The 17,970-nt window shown below is 39.3% G+C and overlaps 1 protein-coding gene across 1 annotated transcript in view; it reads right to left on the bottom strand.

Moving 5' to 3' along the window:
• dab1a (DAB adaptor protein 1a) overlaps positions 1-17,970 on the bottom strand; it is a 721,091-nt gene that overhangs the window by 103,528 nt on the left and 599,593 nt on the right. The window contains exons 6-9 of the mRNA XM_073062447.1: positions 12,579-12,710; positions 11,854-11,973; positions 10,120-10,158; positions 4,051-4,110 (exon numbers count right to left, since the gene is read on the bottom strand). Of these exons, the coding sequence (XP_072918548.1) occupies positions 4,051-4,110; positions 10,120-10,158; positions 11,854-11,973; positions 12,579-12,710 (351 nt within the window). The remainder of the gene's footprint in view (positions 1-4,050; positions 4,111-10,119; positions 10,159-11,853; positions 11,974-12,578; positions 12,711-17,970) is intronic.

The raw sequence follows: 17,970 nt of genomic DNA, 5'->3' as shown, positions 1-17,970 counted from the left end.
ATGTTAAGAAATAGGATGTACTGGAATTTCTGAAAAACAGTAAGATAGTTAAGTCCTGGAGACAGACTGGATACACCCTCAGGTTACTATGGGAAGTGAGAGAAGGGATTGCTGCACCTTTGGTGATGATTTTTACATTTTCACTGGCCACAGGAGTAGTCCCAGAAGACTGGAGCATGGCAAATGTTATTCCTTTGTTCAAGAAAGGTAATATGGATAACCCTAAGAATTATAGATCAGTGAGTCTTACTTCAGCGGTGATCGAACTATTGGAGAAGTTTCTCAGTGAAGGGATTTACAAACATTTGCAGAAGCATTGTCTGAGGATTGTCAAAATGGGACAAGCCTGATTGAACTCACTGAGGAAGTGACAAAACAAATTGTTGATGTTAGAGCAGTGGATGTGGTAAAGAGATTCAGTGAGGGGATTCCAAAATTTAGGGTTTGAACATCTTGAATGCAGAGCCTTCTGAAGTGGAGTGATTATATTCAGAGATGAGCAAGAGATCTCAGTTGGAGGAATGAGGAGAACCAGGAAGAATTTTAAAATCTGAATGAGAATTTTCAAATTAGGACATCATTAAATTTGGAAATGGTGTAGGTTAGAAAGTACAAGGCCAATGGAAAGATGAGATTGGTGCATGCCAGAACATCTGGGGCAAAATTTTCATGATCTGAATTTTACGGTTTGTATAAAGAGATCACTCAGAAGGGCATTGGAATAGTCATGTCTTGTGATAGCAACTAATGAAGTGGCCACAGTGTTGTTGAGGTGAAATTAAGGCAGCCACAGTAATGGTAGGTAAAACATAGGTCAAAAGTGTTACCAAGCAGTCTGTTTGGTTTCAGTAAGTTTCTGACAAGAATGGTGTAGCTCCAGGAAATGAGTTCTGCAAATGGAACTACTGGCAAGTCTTGATCATACCTGGATTAGTTGGAAATGTCTCCTCGTCCATTAATGTGTATCATTTAATGTGCTTGAAAATTTAGAGCTGGGGTGGGTCAGAAAGGATGATAATTATTTAAAGTTGTGTCTTTTCAGAGTCCGTGTAGAAATTGATGTTTTTGGATAAGGATCAACATGTAAATGAAGTTGAGAAAGGGCCAGGATAGATCTTTCAAGGACATAAAGGCATCCAAAAACAAGCCATTGTTAGTAATTCTTTGTCCAGGGCTGGACAGAAGGGAATTGAGCAAAGCAGCCCCAGCAACTAGAAGACTGTGTGGAAGCATTGAGAGACGAAACTGTGATCAATGACTGAAGATGGGTTAAAGCCATTGTCACCATCATACAGAATATCATAGCTGACTTTGGCTGGAACTGCTGCAGTGCTATGATAGGAAATGAAACCTAATTGACTGTATTATAACAAGAAGCTACAAGTGCAAGACTCTGGGAAGTAATGATGCCCTCATTTTAAAATTCTCCTTCAGATTTTCAAATTCTTCCTGGTTCTCGTCATCCCTCGGAGTGAGATCACTTAGTCATTTCTGAATAGAATCACTCCACTTCAAAAGGAACAGCTGTGGCTTCAAGATGTCCAAACCCTCGATTTTAAAATTCCCTCACAGAACATCTTTGCCCTTCTACCTCTCCTTCCTCCTTTAAAGCACAGCTTAACCTCTCACATCACTTTAACCGAGGAAATGTGAGCTGTCTTACTGCCTTCTCATTTCCAAGCTACATCTCATCCAAAGACATGACACCAGTTTCAACACTGACAAAATTAAGTTTTACCTCACCTCCATTTCTCAAAACTATTTCCAGAATCTTCTTTTTTGTTTATTTACACTTCACTGAATCTTGGGAACATTTTTGTTATTTCAAGGGCACTACAGAAATAGAAGCTATTGTAGGATGAGAATGTGTCCTATTGAAGTAATATAGCAATGACTTTATATTGGCATTGGCCTTTACAATTCCAATAAACTCCATGGAAAGTTTCTTTGAATTGTGAAAGGCAATACCAATATTGCATTGAAGTTACTGTAGCTGAACTGTCATTTAAAATCAAATTACAATTTCTTTAAGTAAGCCATAAACGGTAGATTCTGTGTAATTGGGCTATCAGTTTATCGGGGCAGCTGCCTATTTGGGAGAACACTTAAAGAACAAAACCTAATTCAGAAATAGCCGGCATTCCCTTTGTCTAATCTGGGAAACCATGCTGCTTAATTGAGACAGGAAAATATTCCCGAACAGTTTCTAACTAATGTTGGTCACGTGCACTTGTGTCGCCATTAGACACCACACTGTGCTTAGAGCGAATGGTTTTTAAATAGCTTCGGTTGCACATGCTTGTACACAAAAAGTAGTGATAGTTGGCAAGAAGTAAGCACTAAGACAATTTAGAACGCTTTTGCTCACTGCGGTTTCAAGCATTCTGGCTTGGAGAGGCCAGAAGTGGCTGGGAGTGAAAATGAAACAATTTCACTACTTCAACATGTTAGGAATTATGATTAATTTGAAGGTATTAACAATCATCTTGAAAGTTACAGTGAAAATGAAGATTTGGAGAACACAATGATCGAAGGTAGTCCATCACCTGCACTAGGTGTTTGTGCTGATTGTGTTCATTTATAGTCAATCAAAATTACACACAATGTGCACTGGATGAATTCCTCCATCATGTGGTGTTCTAATTTGTTCTGTACTTCATTTAAACATGTAATTATTTTTACTCAGTTAAATGGTAGATTGGCTTCTTTTATTTCTTTTTAACTATTTCCATGAAACTTGGGCTAATGAAGCTAATGAGGCGGGTACTAATTTTATTTGAATCCAATAAGTTATTCCATTTTAATCTGCAAAGTAAAAGTTATTATTTCACATTCTTTCAATTGTTACATTATTTTCAGACTTGGAAGACTTGAATTCTTGTTTTGGATCCAAATGGGATATGTACGACTCAATGGACTGTGGGAAATAAGCTAATTAGATGTTTTCATGTTTTAAAAAAGATTTTTGCAACGCCAGGTCAAGCTTTTGTGACCTTTATAAAGGTGTGTGGTGGGAATATATATCACACAGTAGAAGTTATACAGGTATACAGGCTTTATCAATAGAGAACAGAATGCTTGCATTGAAGTCATACAGAACAAACTGTTGTAGTGTAATCCAAATTGCCATATACAGCAAACAAAACATTTTAATTGACATGATATTTGTAACAAATTCTTTCACTATAAACAATGTCCAGAATTATTCAAAACGTCAGCTTGGAAATGCTGAAATTAAATCGACAGCACAATAAGAGACTGCCTCACTTAGCAACTGTTGCTAATGCATTTACAGAGTCACTGCATCAAATTAGATTAAATTATTTTCTTGTTTCCTAGACAACATCAACATGAATTGATGTCAATAGTTATTTTGAAGTTAAACCATATAACTTCTTCAATTCTTTTTGAAGTTGTTTCACACAGTGGCTGTTTTATGCCGCCTATTTAACTCTGTTGTAGTGATGTCTTACTGTAATGTCTGCACAGAAACCTGATAATAAGTGGTACAAGACTCTTTCTTGTTACTACACTGAGAGGCTGCTTAGTTTGCTATCTGTTAGGCCACAATTATTAACCCATTAAATGTTAATCATTTTAATGAAGATTATGCTAAAATGTTTCTGTAAAAGATTATGTAAAAAAGATAAGAAACATTTATACCATCAATATAAACTTCAATATATTGTATTTTTGGGGTGGCATGGTTGTTCAGCAGTTAGTGTAATGTTATTACAGCACCAACGGCCCAGGTTTAATTCCACCGCAGTGAGCTAAGTGTTTGTATGTTCTCCCCATGACCACATGGGTTTTCTCTTGGTACTTTGGTACATATTCCAAAGACATATGAGTTATTAGATTAATTGGTCACAGGGGTGTAATTGGGCTGTGCAACTTATTGAACTGGAAGGGCTTGTTGCAATGCTGTATCTCTAAATCGAAAATTTCTGTCCTTTGAACACTGTCATTGATTTTCTTAAGAAATGGGGAACAATATACAGTATATATCACAAAAATGACTCCTTGAATATTTAGATCAAAAGTTTGTACCTGGTAAATGCTCTCCTCTGTTTCACGGATTGGTTCATGTCCAGCTTCAAACACAATGTACTGTAACATTGCCAGCACAAAGCGGAAAGCAAAAAGGCAAGAGTAGGAAAGCACATGGTGATTTAAGAAGTTGGAGCAAAGAAAAATCAATAGTAAGAGTAAGATCAACAATTTCATAAGACTTTATAGATATATAGAGGTACAAGTGAGAAGCATAGGATCAAAGGCTATTCTGCTGGTTCTCCAACTACCACTGATTGCTGCTATTAAGGACTCTTTCTGTAGGACACCATGGTCGAGAAATTGGATCATTAGCATTTTTTAGTGCAGTTCAATCTGGGTAAGTTCATACTATTCATCTTCTCAGGGCAAAATTACACCCATCAAAAAAACTGGCACATTTCTTGTGCAATCCACATTATTGCATTTTTCATCACAAATCATGCACTGCATGTTTCTTCCTTTATCAGTATACGCCATTCACTGAACACTCACAATACCAGTATGGTTTTCCTTTTGCCCTATCTTGTTCTATTTACTTCTGCTTAAAAAGACACTCTGCCGACATCAGGAGACCAGGTTGGGCAGCCTCAGAACTAAATGCAGGTGGCTCAACTTTTTGCAACTTGTTGGTGACCAAAAAAAAAACCTTACTCAGTCACTGGCTCAGAGGTGATAGCTCTTGGCATCACTTCATTCCTGGAGGCACTGATCTGGCTGTGACTGACTATGCAAGGGGATTGGGACATCGGGATCGAGGATGCAATAAGAAATCTGAACGACGAGTCCTGATGAAGGGTCTCGGCCCAAAGCATTGACTTTACTATTTTCCATAGATGCTATCTGGCCTGTTGAGTTCCTCCAGCCTTTTGTGTGTGTTGCTTGCATTTCCAACATCTACAGATTTTCTCCTGTTTGTGACATGAATGAAGAGTCTTCTCCCATAAACTTTCAGAGAAACTGCATTCTACCAGGAGCTTTCTTTGGTGAACAACATTTTCATAGCTTGCATTATCCATTATCTTGTCTCACAGTTTGTTATGCACTGCAGTATTACAGTGGTCAGTGAGGTCACAGTGATCTTGTATTTGGAAAAAATACAGTTACATTGGTCACAGCAAGAACAGGGGACACCCTGGGCACTTTGCCTGCATGATTGACTTTCCACAGTACAGACAGGCAGTATCTGCTCTCATGTGCCTAAAAGAACTCCTATTACCAGCCCAAACAGGTTCCTCAATAGAAAAGATTTCCAGTTCCTAAATCAGCAGGTAGTTGTGGATCTGCAAATGCTCCTGATGGTGAAAGCCATGTTTTCCAGGAAGGTCTCTCAACAAAATAATGTGATGTATGTTGTAGGGATGGCTCTGCCCAGTGGGCTGGGTCCTGAGGTACAAGTACAAGGGATGCCTTCTACTTCCCTGGCTTCTCATACCAACTCGTAGCTCTATGGAAGTTTCTGGCACCGCTTCTACATGTTTCAGAACGATGGTGTGATTCCGCACCGGTTTTGGCAAATAAATTCTTTTTTTTTGCATCAGTCCAGTGGTGCCCCGCAGAACATACAACAGATGTGGAGACACTGTTGCATGCTCCACGTTGAACAAGCTCAAAACCTGAAGATAGTAGCTGGTGCCAGAAGAGTAGCTGGAGGCTGGGGGGTGTGGTGGAGGTTCAGGCTGAAGGTTAGTAGGACCAAGAGGAAGAGGAAGATGAGGAAAGCTCCCAGGGCATGTCCCAGCAGAACACCAGCAGCCTCATTTCTGGCAGAGTGCAGGACAGGGTTTTGCTGCACAGATATTAAGGTACTTTGATAGGGATTCTTCAAATTTATAGACCCCAAACAAGATTACCCACTTACACAATCCAATCTTGAAAAAGCAGTTCATCAGTACTCGGGTTATATGTAATAAATCATCAAGTTCTCCACTGTTAGACCACGTGCACTGATCATAACACTACAATTAATTAATCCTGAAATAGTTGGCTCTAACTCATTTATATATTGTGAGGTTAAAGTATGTTTCTGTTTTGCATAAATGACTGGCTACTCTCACATCTGGAGGAGCCACTCCTTACTAGATACTTTCTATGCTGATCCTATCTGATCTCCTGCTCCACCTCACACTCACAACCTCTGCTTGGCAGATCTTACTTGATGAGGATTTCCATGTGTCTTTCAGTGAATCTAAGAGTTGTCTTCCTTTCTCCAGCAGCCTTTCTCTTCTCTGTGAATGCCATAGCTTCACTGGTATTTGCCTGCCTTGGGCAATGCACCAAAGGGATGAAACCCTTCTCAGACTGGTATGCAGCAAAATTGTCTGAAGCAGCATGAAACAGAATACGTTCTCTCTAGCATTTGAGCTTTAGAACGTTTCTGGGTGCAAACCTCTCTAAAATTGTTTCAAATATCTCTGGTCAAATTCACAATGCTCTACAAACTGGATGGACATTTATCTTACTTCCCGTGCAATTATGGACACAAAAATGAGCAGAACCAAATTTCTAGGTATGAATAGCAAAACAGGACTCAAATACTGAAATTATTAATCACCTTGTTTCAATTAAGAGAAAATGTCATATATGGGACTTGGAACTTTTCATCGATATTTGGCAAGGGTTTATCTAACTTTAATCTCTAATGTGATATATTTTCTTTCAAGTCTCCTGTACCTTCAACACTTTACTCTTACTTGTTCAGTAAAAACAATGAACTTAAACTTGAAAGATGGAGACGTCAATTATTAATTTAAAATAAATAGTTTGCTAAAGAAATGAGTGTGAGCCTTTTCAATTGTAGCTGACCTCTACTTCAAGCTTCCAACACCCAAAGGTTTTTAAAACGGGTTAAAACCATTTCAACCACAAAACTCTTTACTAAAGAATGATTTTCAAATGTTCATTCGATAGCCGCTTTTGCATCGTACTAATTGAAGCGTAGTTCAGATGGGTAGAGCTGATTTCAATTTGACTGCTTTTCCCTTTAAGATGGATACTAAAATAAAACTAACAGAAATAGTGGGTTTAAGTGAGAGTCAGCACTAATCCTGTAGATGGGATTTAACTGTTTGATTGAATTGCAGGCCTTGCCAGGTGTATTTTTCAAAAGAATATCACTGATGCGACATATCAAGGTCTGGCACATATTTGTCTTTCTAGAGGATTATATTCTTTAAGGTGTTACTCTATTTGAGCTTTTGAAGGATTGTGAAATATAGCCAGTGTTAGATCAACTCAGACTATCAGAAGACCCATCAGAAGGTGGCTCTTCTCATACATTTGGAATCGATCATCAGGACACTTACTGTATGAAATGAACAATTTCAAAGCTGATAGCGTTGGTGAAAACCCGACTGACTTCTGCTAACGTTTTTGGGCTCAGTTTCCAGATTTTACTGTCAGAGAGTTTAACCAAAGGTTGTATCTTCTATGTTTTCACATCCATTGAATCTGCAACTAAATAATCTCACTCTGTGTACCCAAGACCCAAGACTTTGTGATTTGTTTAGTCAGTGGGCGAGGCTCACTATTTGTCTTGCAAAAAGAATAATGCTGTCCCATTGTTTTGGATTTGGTTTCTTTGACTGTGCCAGCTGTCTGTCTGTCCCCATGACCGCTGTTTCCTCTGTGTGCTCTGGTTTCTTCCCACAGTCCAAGGAGCCATGGTTAGGTTTAGCAAATTGTGGACATGCTATGTTGGTGCCAAAAGTGTGATGAAACTTGCGGCCTGTCCCAGCAAAATCCTCGCTGATTTGATTTGATGCAAATGACGCATTTCCCTGTATGTTTTGATGTTCATGTGACAAATAGAGCTAATCTCTTTGAAGAAATAGCCCACTTAATTAAGGTACATGTCCAAAGGAAAGCTAGTTGGTAGGTTAATTGATGCTGTAAATTGTCCTAATGTTGTTGGGTGTTAGGACAATCAGGATGGAGTTGGTGGGCAATAGGCTGCAGGGAGATATGTTACAGTGTAATTGGTCTCATTAGTGTGCTGAGAAAAATGACATTGATTCAATGAACTGAGTGTCATAAGAGAATGCTAGAATACTGTTCAAAAGGACATGAGTTCCAATGAAGTCATTGGGTGGCAGTGGCAAACTGGTAAATCAGATTAGTGTTGTCACCTGTACTGAGGTACAGAGATAAGCTTTGCTATGCATGCCACCTATACAGATCATTTCAAAGCAACAGTACACTGAGGTAATGCAAGGCAAATCAATAGCAGAATATAGAATGAGGTGTTACAGTAACAGACAAAGGGCAGTGCAGGCAGACAATAAGGTGCAAGGTAGACTGCAAGGTCTGATTTTACTAGGGTACCATCCTAATAATCTTACAACAGTGGGATAGAAGCTAACCTTGAGCCTGTGGCATGTTCTTTCAAGAAAGCTGGTCTTTTGTAAAAAATCTGTTATCATAAGATATAGAAGTCATACATTCTCCAAGTGTTTCCATTTGGGAATGTGGCATTGCCTTGTCGCCAAATAGCACATAGCAAGATCCCAACAACAGTGTTGAAACTATTAAACAAATTACTTGTTTTTGGTGGTGTTGTTTGGATAGATTTTCTTTAAATAATGTTGTACAGTTTTCACATCCTTCTCTGTCCTGCAGAATTCTCTCATTATTACATCCCCTTTCACCGATTTTCTCCAGCTATAAACCCCTGAGTTATCTGTGTTCCTCTAAAATTCCCAATAGTCTTAGAATTAAATGGCTCAGTTTGAGATTCTCCATTTATTTTCTCCTTTAAAACACTCCATTAAACTTATATTTTTGACCAAGCTTTTAGGCATTTGTCCTATCATCATAAGTGGTTGGGTGTCAAGTTTTACTTGATGATACATGAGTAGATTACTACATTAAATGTGCTTTATAAGTACATTATTCTTGTTGAATAGGATATCTAGTAAAACAGTGGGGTGCACAGAAACAACGTACTACTCATTTGAATTCTGTTAGTTACTGCGGTTTTCACCTTCTCCCTGCAATCTGCTCTTCATCCCACAGTCACTTACCCTGAACAGTTTTAAGATTTTGCAGTTTTCAGGATCAAACTACTAAAATTTGGTTGTGGCTACAAATGCCTTAAAATTATTCCACTGATGTGGGATATAAATTCACTACTTTCAGCCTCAGAGCCAGCAGTATTAACAGACACCAATTTCAAATTGAAATAAATGTTGATTTGGATAGAGATGGCCAACCCCCCATGTCATTGATAAAATCAGCCACCCATTTCGTGCACAGGTATCTCAGTTATGGTCATACAGTTTAGTAAATTTCAATCATTTGGGTTACTGCAACTACAGTATATTAGAGTTGATCTTTACTTTAGCCAAAACATGCCATGTTCTGCTAATCTGTTTCACCATAACTAACAAAATAAAAAAACAAGAAAGAAAATTAATCATTTGGTCTTCATAACAGAAAAGACAATTGGAAGACCATCTTCAAAAGACTCAAAAAGGCGGCATCCATCACTAAGGAACTTGGTCACTTTGGAACACCCTCTTCTCATTACTACCATTAGGAAGGAGGTCCAGAAGCCCGAAGACACACTCAATATTTTAGGAGCAGCTTATTCCCCTCCATCATCAGATTTTTGAACACTACCTCACTATTTAGCTCTTTTTTGCAATATTTATTTAGTTACTTCTTTATGCCACAAAACAACAAATTTCATGACATTCGTCAGTGATAATAAACCTGATTCTGATTTGGAACTAAGAAGCACTAACAGGAAACAGTCTTAAAATATTTTTGAACCTGGTGAATGCCTAAGTTTTCTCAGTTAGTGGAAGATTTTACTTGTTACATTCAAATGATTAATATTTCAATGAGTAAAACAATGATTTCTAGTATATGTATCAAAAAAGGTTTAGTGAAAATCCGGATTGTTGTTTTAACCCATTGTCAAAAACCATTATCACAATCCCATTAACATTCCAATATATTGATTGTATTAATTGAAAATATTTAGATCTCAACTTCAGCAAGAAAGTAAATCCAGACAGATTTATTTATTTATTTTTAAATGAGAAATTGATCTATTATTCAATTTACCTGATAGACGGGATCCTCTACATCTTCCTCCAAAATTGTCTGAATTAGAATTAAACCGAAATGTAAAGAGAAAGAGAAGATCAGCACAAGCGTAAGCACATGTTGTTTGGGAAAGCCAAGGTTACAGCATTTGTGAAGTAAAAGAGAAGCAATTATTGATATATTGTAGTTAATTAAAATAACTTGTTTCTGGATTAGTGGTTGGAAAAATTGAAACAAACATACAGTAGATCTTAAGGATAATTTCTCTTTAATTTTGTTTCCTTGCGTCCAATCATTATTAGTGAGGCAAAGACAACCTGAGATCAAGCAACCATGCTTAGGGAAGGTCTGAGGGTTCCAGAACTAAACAAAACAATGCCTCACGTAACATTGGAAGAAAAATTGCAACTATACGGGTTCATTAATTAACATTCCATTCTTAGCCTCTGCAAGCGAGACTTCCCATTAAATACAAGTATAGCATTGATCCAAAATGGCCAGTAAGAGTCCATTCAGAGCTAGAATGAGATAATCAGGATTCTTGACATGCCTTGATATTGAAAGCCCTTAATATCATCTTTTCAAACTGTCCAAACATGGGGTCAGTGGAAAGCAACAGAATATTTTTAAATACTTCTTCCAATTGAAGTTTAGCATGAAGCTCAATTTTTCGAAATAGAATCCATTGGTACAAGATGGCTATTGTTTTTTTTTTTGCTATGTTTGCATTCCTGCCCAGACATCTGAGTGAGGTAAAATTTACTGGAACTGATGTGGCAAAACAGTTGCTTTTACATTTTACATTTGACTACTAATATGAAGATCATGGGAGCAATGAACAACCAAAGAATTTTCTAGACAGGTATAGACACATGACAGTAGAAAAACTGACCTTTCAGAAATTGAAAAATTGCAAGTCTTGCCTGGAAATTGAGGTGGGCCAAAGGAAGCTGTCCCACTTAGGGCATCTTCCAGGAAGTTTACCTTCTGATAATTTTCCCCTCCTACTTCCCACTTTTTCTATTCCCTACTCTGGCCTCTTATCTCTTCTCCTCACCTGCCTATCACCTTCCCCTGGTTCCCCTCCTTCTTGCCTTTCTCTCATGGTCCATTCTCCTCTCCTATCAGATTCCTTCCTCTCAAAACTTTTACCTTTCCCACCCACCTGGCTTCATCTATCACCTTCTAGCTAGTGTTCCTCTCCCCCCACCATTTTGTTCTGACATCTCCCCCTTCCTTTTCAGTTCTGAAGAAGGGTCCTGGCTCGAAACATCGACTGTTTATTCAGTTCCATAGATATTGCCTGACCTGCTGAGTTCCTCCAGCATTATGTGTGTGTTGTTCCAGGAAACTACTTGGACAGACATTGTGAATCAAGTTAATGACACCAGATAGATGAAAACAAATATGAGAGTTTGCTGGTGGAAGCAAAGTTAAGTATATTTGCTCTTCACGGAGCACATCTTGAGAGACCATCAACCATGGCAGAAAACAAAGGACAATGCTTTCTTTTTTTTTTCTAAATTTTATTTAATTAAATTTTTAAATGATTACAAGTGAAGAAAAAAGGATATGTGACCCTTCCCCCCTCCCCTTAATCCCTCCCCCCTAACTTCCCTATATAAAAAAAATTAAGAAAAAAAGAAAAGAAAGAAAGAAAGCATTTTCAATGCTTTCTGAAAATGATTGGAAAATGGTGTGTGCTGCTTGAGATCTTCATTTCTTCATGACTGAAAGCATCTTAGTGCTTACCTGATAAACTGCCTGTTCACATTGTTTGTCCTTCTGAGCCAACTTTTCCTTCTCTTCTCGAAGCTTCAGTTCATAGATGAGTTGGAAGAGATCTCGTAGATCAAGAATTACAGGTTCAGCCTAACAGTCAAAATGAAAGAAAATTAGGCGTAGTCTCCACAATGGAGACATTTTTACAATGAAAACATAAACAATTTGGCATCACTTAACTAATGATTCTTAGAATGAATTTACATTCAGCAAATGACTTTGTCTACCAATCTTCATATCTGAGTATGTATTACAGATTTAATTTGGAAGACAGTTCTGAACAATGGATTCCTAAACAGCCAGACCAGACAATGCTGATTAAAATTCACTTAGACGTCTATGGTGTGGGTGCAACTCGTGAGGTGTGAAGTTTGAGTGTAGTTTCAAAGAAGGCATTGTTGTGTGTTTAGCACATAAAATATTGAGTCTCTCTTGGCCGACCAGACCTTTTGACCAAAAGCATCTCCATATGATGCCTGCTGTATCTTGTTTTGTCGAGTAAGGAAGCTGCTTTGTATCTACCAGTACTTTTCTCCAGTGACTTCAATCACCCAACAACAATGATATACATCTATTATTAAAGGAACACAGTGTACAACCAATAGTTGTTATCCACTAAACATAATGTTTTAATTATTTTTAGATGATTTCCTTTGATATGATCTATAAAAGCATACGTTCTAAGTTTTACTCACCGCTTGGGATGTCTTTATTGCTACAAACCGATGATTTCCTTCTTTGCCACAGATATAGCCAAAGGCGCGATGGTCAGTAATATCCTTAGCAATGTATGATACTTCATGAACTGCATGATGATGCTGCATCGCCTACAACAATAAACACAGTAATATGTAGAGAAGAAATGCAATATGCCGAAGAAATGTATGACAGCAAGTCTGGCCATTATTAATGTCATCCTTCGGTATATTTAGATGTTGGTTTGCATGTTCTATCCATATTCTTTGCTGAACTAATAGACTGATGTATATTTGGCCAGTAGATAGGGAAGACCAACTGACAGGGTAGTAACTTCTAGATTGCCACCTGTGCCACACGGCAGTGAGGATAGAAACAGGATGATTTGGTAGATAAATGCGTGGCTGAGAAACCGGTGCAGGGGGCAGGGCTTGAGGTTCTTGGATCACTGGGATTTCTTCTGGGGGAGGTATGACCTGTACAAAAGTGATGGTTTGCACCTGAATCCAAGGGGGACCAATATTTTTGTGCGCAGTTTTGTTAGAGCTGTTGGGGAGGGTTTAAACTAATTTGACAGGGGTGTGGGATCCAGAGTGAAGTGACTCAGTATAGGATGGATAGTAAAAAAGCAAAGATAGCATGCAGTCCGAATATCAGGAAGGGCAGGCAGGTGATAGAACAAAATTGCAGCCAGCAGGGTGAGTATCAGTGCATTAGGGATGCAGAATCAAAAAGGGTAGCAAATACAGTACTCAAAGGTTATTTCGTTATATCTGAATGCACGGAGTATAAAAAATAAGGTGGATGATCATGTTGCACTGTTACAGATTGTCAGGTATGATGTTGTGGACATCACTGAATCGTGGTGGAAGGATAGTTGTAGTTGGGAACTGAGTGTCCAAGGTATTTTATTGGAGGGTAAGGAAGGTAAGCAGAGGGGTTGGCGTGGCTCTGTAGGTAAAGAATGGCATCAAATCAGTGGAAAGATGTGACATAGGATTGGAAGATGTTGAATCCTTGTGGGCTGAGTTAGGAAATTGCAAGGGTAAAAGGACCCTGATGGCAGTTCTATACAGGGCTCCCAGCAGTAGCTGGGATGTGAACTACAGGTTACAATGGGAAATAGAAAAAGTGTGTCAAAAGGGCAATGTTATGGTCGTCATGGGAGATTTTAATATGTAGATAGGTCAGAAAATCAATTTGGTAATGGATCTCAATAGAGGGAATCTGTTGATCTAGGTGATCAGCTACACTGGATTGGGTGTTATATGATGAACCAGAGGTGATTAGGGAGCTTAATGTAAAGGAACCCCGAGGAGGCAGAGATCACAATATGATTGAGTTCAACTGGACATTTGACAGGGAGAAAATAAAGTCAGACACAGCAGTATTTCAGTGGAGTAAAGCAAATTACAGTGGCATGAGAGAAGAGTTGGCCAAAGCAAATTGGAAGGACGGTAGGCTGGTAGGGATTGCAGCAGAGCAGCAATGGCTTGAGTTTCTGAGAAAAACAAGGAAGGTGCAGGATAGATGTATTCCAAAAACAAAGAAATACTCAAATGGCAAAATAGTACAACCATGGCTGACAAGGGAAGCAAAGCCAATGTAAAAACAAAAGAAAGGGCATACAACAAAGCAAACGTCAGCAGAACGATAGAGGATTGGGAAGCTTCTAAAAACCCACAGAAAGCAACTAGAAGAATCATTAGGAGGGAAAAGATGAAATGTGAAAGCAAGCTAGCAAATAATGCTGAGGTCGATAGCAAAGGCTTTTTCAATTATGTAAAAAATAAAAGAGGGTTAAGAGTGGATATAGGACTGCTAGAAAATGAGGCAGGAGAAATAATAATGGGATCAAGGAGATGACAGATGAACTAAATGAGTATTTTGCATCCGTCTTGACTGTGAAAGACACTAGCAGTGTGCCAGGTGTTGAGGGTGTGAGGGAAGAGAAGTGGGTGCAGTTACCATTACAAGGAGAAGGTGCTCAAAAAGCTGAAAGACCTAAAGGTACACAAGTCATCTAGACCAGATGAACTGCACCTCAGGGTTCTAAAAGAGGTAGTGATAGAGATTATGGAGGCATTAGAAATGATCTTTCAAGAATCATTGGACTGGCATGGTGCCAGAAGACTAGAAAATTGCAAATGTCACTCCATTCTTTAAGAAAGAAGGAAGGCAGCAGAAAGGAAATTATAGACCAGTTAGCCTGACCTCAGTGGTTGGAAAGATGTTGAAATCAATTGTTAAAGATGAGGTTATGGAGTACCTGATGACACAGGACAAAATAGGAGAAAGTCAGCATGGTTTCCTTAATGGAAAATCTTGCCTGTTGAACCTGTTTGAATTCTTTGAGAAGATTACAAGTAGGATAGATAAAGGGAAAGCAGAGGATGCTGTATATTTGGACTTTCAGAAGGCCTTTGACAAGGTGCCACACATGAAGCTGCTTACCATTGTAAGAGTTGATGGCATTACAGCGTATTTACTGGCATGGTTAGAGCATTGGCTGATTGGTAGGAGGCAGTGAGTGGGAATTAAAAAGATCCTTTTCTGCCAGTCAGTGGCTAGTGGTGTTGCTCAGGGAGTGGTGTTGGGACCGTTTTTTTAAAACTGTATATCAGGGGTGTCAAACTCATTTTAGGTCACGGGCTGGATTGAGCAAAATGCAGCTTCATGCGGGCCGGATCAGTCGGACGCGTGCGAACGCAGCTTTCGTTGCCTCCGTTTTTTCAGCCTGCTCTCATGTGCCTCAGTCTCTGCTATAACTACAAAGTGTTTCACTTTACAAATTCCGTTTCTTATGAAGAAGACTGCCGAGCAAGACTGCCGAATAAACACTAAAAACCCTGAAAACCTGGTAGCTGAATAAACTCAGCATTAGCCATATCATACGCCATAGGCGCTTCGATTACTGGGGCCAGCTTTAATAGTAATTAGATATTATCTCGCGGGCCAAAGATAATTCCATCGCGGGCCGGATTTGGCCCGCGGGCCTTGAGTTTGACATATATGCTGTATATCAATGATTTAAATGATGGAATAGGTGGCTTTGTTGCCAAGGTTACAGATGATATGAAGATTGGTGGAGGGCAGGTAACGTTGAGGAAACAGGAAGGCTGCTGATGGACTTGGACTGATTAGGAGAATAGGCAAGAAATGGCAAATGAAATACATTGTTGGAAAATGCATTAGTCATGCACTTTGGTTGCAGAAATAAATATGCAGACTACTTTCCAAATGGGGAGAAAATCCAAAAATCTGAGTTACAAAGGGACTTAGGGGTCCTTGTGCAGAATATCCTAAAGGTTAACTTGCAAGCTGAGTTAGTGGTGAGGAAGGCAAATGCAATATTAGCACTCATTTCAAGAGGGCTAGAATATAAGAACTAAGAGATAGGAACAGGAGTAGGCCATCTGGCCCATTGAGCCTGCTTCACCATTCAATAAGATCATGGCTGATCTGACCATGAACTCATCTCCACCTACCCGTCCTTTCCCATAACCCTTAATTCCCCTACAATGCAAAAATCTATCCAACCTTGTCTTAAATATATTTACTGAGGTAGGCTCTAGAGCTTCATTGGGCAGAGAATTATACAGATTCACCACTCTCTGGGAAATGCAGTTCCTCCTCATCTCCATCCTAAATTTAGTTCCTGAATCTTGAGGCTATGTTCCCTAGTTCTATTCTCACCTACCAGTGGGAACAACTTTCCTGCCTCTATCTTATCTATCTGTTTCATAATATTATATTTCTATAAGATCTCCTCTCATTCTACTGAATTCTAATGAGTACAGTCGCAGACAGCTCAATCTTTCCTCATAGTCTAACCCCCTCATCTCTGGAATCAACCTGGTGAACATCCTCTGCACTGCCTCCAAAGCCAGTACATCCTTCCTCAAGTAAGGAGACCAGAACTACACCCTATACAGGTGCAGCCTCACCAGTACTCTGTACAGTTGTAACATAATCTCCCTGCTCTTAATTTCAATCCCTCTAGCAATGAAGGCCAATATTGCATTTGCCTTCTAGATAGCCTGCTGCACCTGCAAATCAATCTTTTGCGATTCATGCACAAGCACTCCCAAGTCCCTCTGCACAGCAGCATGCTGCAATTTTTTTTTACCATTTAAATAATAATCTGCTCTTTCATTTACCAACATTGTACTCCACCTGCCAGGTCCTTGCCCACTCACTTAACCTATCTATATCTCTCTCCAGACTCTCCTTATCTTCTGCACGATTTGCTTTTCCACTCAATTTAGTATCATCAGCAAACTTTGATACACTACACTCGGTACCCTCTTGCAGATCGTTAATGTATATCATGAACAATTGTGGGCCCAGCACCAACCCCTACAGCATACCGCTCACCACTGATTGCCAAACAGAGTAACACCCATGCATCACAACTCTTTGCTTTCTATTAGTTAACCATTCCTCTATCCATGCTAATACATCACCCCAAACTATATGCATTCTTATCTTATGGTCTTTTATGCAGATCTGATGCTTTATAAAGCAGTGATGAGGCCTCACCTTGAATATTGTGAACAGTTTTGGGCTCCTTATCTAAGAAAAGATATGCTGGCAATGGAGAAGGTCAAGAGGAGGTTCAAAAGGATGATTCTGGGAATGAAAGGATGATCGTACAAAGAACATTTGATGGCTCTGGGCCTGTACTTGCTGGAATTTAGATGAATGAGGAGGGGATCTTATTGAAATCTTTTGAATGTTGAAAGATCTCGGCAGAGTAGATGTGTGAAGGATGTTTCGTATCGTAGGAGAGTCTAGGACAAGAGGGCGAAACCTCAGATTGAGGGGCGTCCATTTAAAACAGATGCAGAGAAATTTCTTTAGCCAGAGGGTGGTGAATTTGTGGAATTTGTTATAGCTGTGGAGGCCAGGTTGTTGGGTGTATTTAAGGTGGAGATTGATAGGTTCTTGATTGGATGTCGATGGTATCAAAGATTATGGGGAGAAGGTGGTGAGTGAGGCTGAGGAGGGGAAGAAAGGATCAGCCATGATTGAATGGGGAGCAGACTTGATGGGCCAAATGGCCTAATTCTTATGGTTTTATGGACATTGGCACTTCTGTGCTAGAAAGGGAAAAGAAACTCAACTCTTGATTTTCATTGACTGATCTGCATATGTAACAGAATGTGCAACTCACAGAATGCGGGAGGAACTCAGTCGCCCACCTTCTAGCTTGTACTCCTTCCCCTCCCACCACCTACTTATTCTTCCATCTTCCCCCCTTCCTTTTCAGTTCTGATGAAGTATTTCAGCCTGGAATGTCAACTGTTTATTCAATTCCATTATTGCTGCCTGACCTGCTGAGTTCCTCCAGCATTTTATGTGTCTTGCTCTGGATTTCCAGCATCTGCA

The sequence above is a fragment of the Hemitrygon akajei genome, chromosome 12 (genome assembly GCF_048418815.1).
Source record: "Hemitrygon akajei chromosome 12, sHemAka1.3, whole genome shotgun sequence".
Taxonomy (NCBI): Eukaryota; Metazoa; Chordata; class Chondrichthyes; order Myliobatiformes; family Dasyatidae; genus Hemitrygon; species Hemitrygon akajei.
Note: the sequence above shows the minus strand (reverse complement) of the source record. Positions and strands in the feature narration are given on the sequence as shown.